Source organism: Nomascus leucogenys, chromosome 13 (genome assembly GCF_006542625.1).
Source record: "Nomascus leucogenys isolate Asia chromosome 13, Asia_NLE_v1, whole genome shotgun sequence".
Taxonomy (NCBI): Eukaryota; Metazoa; Chordata; class Mammalia; order Primates; family Hylobatidae; genus Nomascus; species Nomascus leucogenys.
In genome coordinates, this window is record NC_044393.1 from 98,858,930 (window position 1) to 98,864,296 (window position 5,367).

The 5,367-nt window shown below is 47.1% G+C and overlaps 1 protein-coding gene across 1 annotated transcript; it reads left to right on the top strand.

Annotated features, from left to right (window-relative positions):
- Nucleotides 1–480: 480 nt before the first annotated feature.
- On the top strand, nt 481–5,066 carry GIMAP1 (GTPase, IMAP family member 1). Its single transcript, XM_004090262.2, has 3 exons — nt 481–614; nt 2,942–2,990; nt 3,945–5,066. Exons 2-3 carry the CDS (start codon nt 2,948–2,950, stop codon nt 4,820–4,822), a joined length of 921 nt encoding a protein of 306 aa, XP_004090310.1. The 5' UTR covers nt 481–614; nt 2,942–2,947; the 3' UTR covers nt 4,823–5,066.
- Nucleotides 5,067–5,367: the final 301 nt, after the last annotated feature.

Consider the following 5,367-nt stretch of genomic DNA (forward strand, 5'->3'; position numbering starts at 1 on the left):
GTGCAAAGGTGTTCATCCTCAACATACCAGTTCCCCTCAAGTCCTTCAATAGCTGGGAAAGCCCTCCTCTCTCAGAGAATGATAAGACTTTGCCTTCAGGTTTTTCTGGCAGACTAGATCTGGGGCTGGCACTGGCCACATGAATGTCTAATTAATGGACAGATGATGAGAACAGCTATCGTGTTATTTGTTCTGGGGCAGGAGACTCTCTGGGCCTATTTTATATGGGGAAACGTCCCTAAAGGGCAAAGGCAACTGAAGATTAGCTCAGTAATCAATTTTAGAAGTACAGTCAGGCCTCAGGGACTACAACATCCCTCCCTTCTTAGAGCATGGCAAGATATTTGACATCATGAGGCCCTTCTGGAGACACATAGCCTCAGTCACAGCAGAAAGTAGAGTTGGTAGAAGTATTGCCAACCCACAGCTCAATGGGAAATGTTTCTGTCTCTTTAAATCGTAACCATGGGGCCCACCCTGAGCTTCCTGATTTCTGAAGTCTGAGTGATTTCCTCTGGGTGCCGAGAAGAAACAGCCTTCTGCACTCACAGCCGAAGGGAAAGCAGCAGGTTGCGGCTTCTTGTGGCCAACTTCAGAGCCTGTCACCAGGAAAGGTGAGCCTGAGCCTGGGAGTGGCGGGGACTGGGGGCGCTCTGAGAACCAGAAAGAACATGATTCCTAGAGTGTTTACTGCCTGAACACTTGCATTCTACAAGGCATCATGCAGGCGAGCAAGATCTGGAGCAATCAAGGACATGCTTCCAGGTTTTTAAGTAGGCAAAGTTCAGAGGAAATTTTAGGATCATCTTCCCCAGCTCTGGAGCACACACGTTGTTGGTGGGGAGTGAAACCTGTCTCCTCCCACATTCCCTTAACAAAGTAAGAAAAAAGTGTGCTGGAACCACCTCCAGGAATAAAATACAGTTTGAAAGGCATTAAACATTCCTCAAGCTCCCTGTTGAGCAAAGGCAAAAGATATTTCTGTGGCCTCATAAGCCATCTAACCTCGGAGTGAGTTACAACATGACAAGACTGGTTACATTTGAACTCTCCTCCTAACTGTCCACAGAAGGGGCCCCTGAGGAGACATCTGAGATTAATATCTTGGTCTTCAACCCCTTCCCCTGCATGGTCCCTTAAACATCTGCTCCCTTAATTCAAGCTTCTCCTGCTCCAGCCACAGGGACACCTCGAATTCCCATCTGTACAATAAAGGGGGTTGCAAAAATGACTGATGTCCAAGTTCTGAGCTGGACATCAGAAACATTTAATTCATGAATCAGAATCTCTGAGGATGGATCCAAGAGATGTACATTTTTAAAGAACATTCAAGTAATTCTGAGAAGCAGCACATTTGAGTGGTGAAGAACTCAATGAACTTTGCAGTCTCTTAAAGTGTTAGGAATATAGGATTCTATAAGTGTACATTCCTCAATGATTAAGGGCCATTTGTCACCTCAGAGTTCAGCTGGGTCTTACTTTCCTTTAAAAAAAAAACTATTTAAAATCATTTCAACCCCTCTTCCAAACTATGGAAAATTCCAATGGCCTATCCAGAATTCTGCAGCACACATTCTCATTTTCTTAGTTGACAAGGACATTTTGCTTCATCTAAATTCTTTTCTCTGAATCTTGCAACTGTTTCTTCATTTCTGCTCTGATGTCATTTATGATCGTCTGTTCATTCCTACACGCAAAATAATTAATCACATAAGGCCCATGGAGTGAATTTGATTGAAGGCTTTGGGGAGGGCCAGTAGAGTGCCTGCAGAAACAGAAACAGCTCTAGATTTAATATGAGGCAAATCTGTTCTCCAAGTCCCTCGATCAAAGACAGGTTACTCAGCCAGCCTCTCTCTCTCTGCCCTTCCTTCATGTGTGGTGCCAATGGGAGAGAACACAGGTACCCGAGTGACCAGGGTGCAAGACACAACAAGTTTGACATGGATGGTGAGGCACAGACAGATGGTCAGGGAGGATCAATAGTCCTAGGAGGGGAAGCCGAGTGGGTTGAAAAGGCCCTGAAATCTGCTGATTGTGGAGTAGCTGACCGAGTGGGGGATTGTCTGGGAATGAGGCTGGAGACGTAGATGCAGGGAGAAGTGCATTTGTGTTCAGGAGCTTGTGTGATTAGGCAAACTGGATCACAGAGTGTTTAGTTGTATTACACAATGTTAGATTTCAGCATCATCAGATTTGGAGGGAAAACAACTTCAGGAGTTGAAGGGAAGTGTTCAAGTCTCTCCAGCACAAATATCATATTTAGAAATCTCTAGACAAACCAAATTATTTGATTTTAAGAAAACAGAGTCAGGGGCCCTCCAGATCTACTTGGGAGATCTGTTCAATTTCCAAAAGAAAAATCCCAATTTTCTTCTTTTTTCCCAGGTCAGCCACTTGAAGGTGGGTGCCTCAGTCACTGGGCAAATTTTCTGGTTCTGAGGGTTTACCTAATCTTCCCCCAGCTGCTGAATCCCCTGATATCTCTAGCTTATGTCAGTGATATAGAGTCACCCGGGGAAAAGTAATACCTAAAGCCCATTGGCATTGAGTAAATGTTATAACCGACCCTCTGCTTTTTGCTTTTGGAGTTCCTGAAAAGACAAATCCAACCTCACCCAATGTTCTCACAGCATCCCACCAACTCAAGGGCAGGGTGTTGGCCCTTCCAAGGCCATTCTCTCAAGTTCCGATATGATCCTTACTTAAAGAAGGATTAGCACAGTGTATTATATTTGACGAAATTTACCTGTCTTCTCTCTAGCCACATGCCCTTCTGCCAAGACATACACCTAAATTTTTAGATCCTTGCAAGCAAAAACCATGTCTTTTCACTGTGCTGTCACCAGCTGTTTGGACTTTGCCTGACACCCTGTAGGTGGTTATGCCTATTTGAGGAACAAATAAATGAATTAACAAATTGTGTTTGGGACTCTTCCAGGTAAGCATGGGAGGAAGGAAGATGGCGAGAGATGAAGAAAATGTCTATGGTAAGACCATATCTCTACACCTCATACTTGCCCCCCTAGGCTTGAGCTTAGGATAGTAAGGAGAATGCGGCTTCCTCAAGACTGAACAGAGATAAATTCCAGAGGTGTCTCAACCCTGGGATGAAACACCACCAGCCCTGAGATTTGCATTTTAGCTGGATCTCTGCTGTGAGAAGTTAAGTTCTGTGACTAGCCTGCTCCCTTGGTTTCACAGTATAAAATAAGGATAATAAACCTACTCCGGTCACCACAGAAGTGCAGAGGGGATTAAGTCATGCACTACAGTGAACATGATTTGTGAGGTAGAATGTTTAGAGAACAAGGATAGAAGGTTAAAACATATATTCTTTTTAGGCAGCCAGTTTAAGAGAGAGAGAAGAGAGGAAGGAGAGAAAGAGGGAGAGAAGGAGGGAAGAAGGAAAGCGGGCTTATCTCACCCCCTCAACAGGCCTATGAGAAACAGGCCTCTATTATCACTCCCACTTTTGCCGAAGAGGCTTAATACTTAGATTATGCAACTTCCCCAAGGTTACACAACCAGCGCATGGTGGGGCTGTGATTCAAACCAGGGTATCTGGGACTCCACACAGCTCTTCACTACCAGGCAGTACTGCCCCCACTGCCTGTCTCTGGGGATGGTCTCCGGGAGAATATTTCAGAGTCCATCGAGATTTTCAAATATGAAATAAATATGTCTGCATGTGTGTGGATGACCAGAAATGTCAGATGAACTATCTGGCTGGACTGATAAAGAAGCATTTTTATGATAATCAGCTGTAGTTGGAGCATCTACCGGCACATGCAGACAACACAAATACAAAAGGAAAAGGTGGAAATGAACGCCCAGGGGTTCAAATCTCTATTCTTAACCACTTATGCTAAAGGCAAGAAGATTCCAGTTCCCAAAGGGAAGTTGGTTAAACTTAAATAATACTATAACACTTGGTCTCACAGGTTTAGAAGAGAACACTCAGTCCCCGCAGGCGTCCACGCGGAGGCTCATCCTTGTTGGTAGAACAGGGGCCGGCAAGAGCGCCACTGGGAACAGCATCCTGGGCCAGAGACGGTTCTTCTCCAGGCTGGGGGCCACGTCTGTGACCAGGACCTGCGCCACGGGCAGCCGCAGGTGGGACAAGTGCCACGTGGCAGTCGTGGACACTCCAGACATTTTCTGCTCCCAAGTGCCCAAGACAGATCCTGGCTGTGAGGAGAGAGGTCACTGCTACCTGCTGTCGGCCCCCGGACCCCACGCGCTGCTCCTGGTGACCCAGTTGGGTCGGTTCACCGCCCAGGACCAGCAGGCGGTGAGGCAGGTGAGGGACATGTTCGGGGAGGATGTCCTAAAGTGGATGATCATCGTCTTCACCAGGAAGGAGGACCTGGCCGGGGGCTCCCTGCATGATTACGTGAGCAACACAGAGAACCGGGCCTTGCGCGAGCTGGTGGCCGAATGCGGGGGCCGGGTCTGTGCCTTTGACAACCGGGCCACCGGCCGGGAGCAGGAAGCCCAGGTGCAGCAGCTGCTGGGGATGGTGGAGGGCCTAGTGCGGGAGCACAAGGGCACCCATTACTCCAACGAGGTGTACGAGCTGGCGCAGGAGCTGAGTGGGTCAGTCCCCGAGGAGCGGCTCCGGAGGGTGGCGGAGCGCGTGGCCGCCAGGGTGCGGAGGAGGCCATGGGGCGCCTGGCTGCCGGCTGGGCTGTGGAAGTGGCTGAAGCCCCCCAGGAGCTGGAGGCTGGGCCTGGCCCTGCTGCTGGGGGGCGCGCTCCTGTTCTGGGTGCTGCTCCACTGGCGCTGGTCGGAGGCTCTTGCGGAGGTCGGGCCTGACTGACAGCGCAGGTCCTAAAACTGAAGACAACTTGGTTAAGAGAGGCTAAATTCTTGGAGCTGAAGGGAAAACTTCATTCCAACGGAAGGAATACTGTAGTTTCAGGCATAGTTTTAATGACATAGAAAACTTTGAATGCTGCATCATCTTTGCAATTTTGCCAAGGCTCAGAGTTCACTTTTTAAGTTTTTAACTCATTTTAAATGATGTGTATGCAGAGTTTTAAAATAAATTCGTCTAACAATAACTTCCTTTGGTAGTTTTGGTAGTCTAATGTCAAGTATCTTGTAGTGGGGACAAATGCATGGCACAGGGAAAACAAGTGCCATTATTTTCGAGCTTTTTAAAAAATGTAGACTGCCCCTCCTTGATAATTTTCTAGTTCTTATACATGGGTAGGTATGTTCCTTTGTGATCCTTGTGGACTTTTAGCATCAATAAAAGAAATGTGGGGGTTACACATGTTAATGTTACTTCTGAGACATCAGTTTATAGTACAATGATTTACTACCAAAAAGATGAATGTAACTGTACTGTTACAAAGTGGA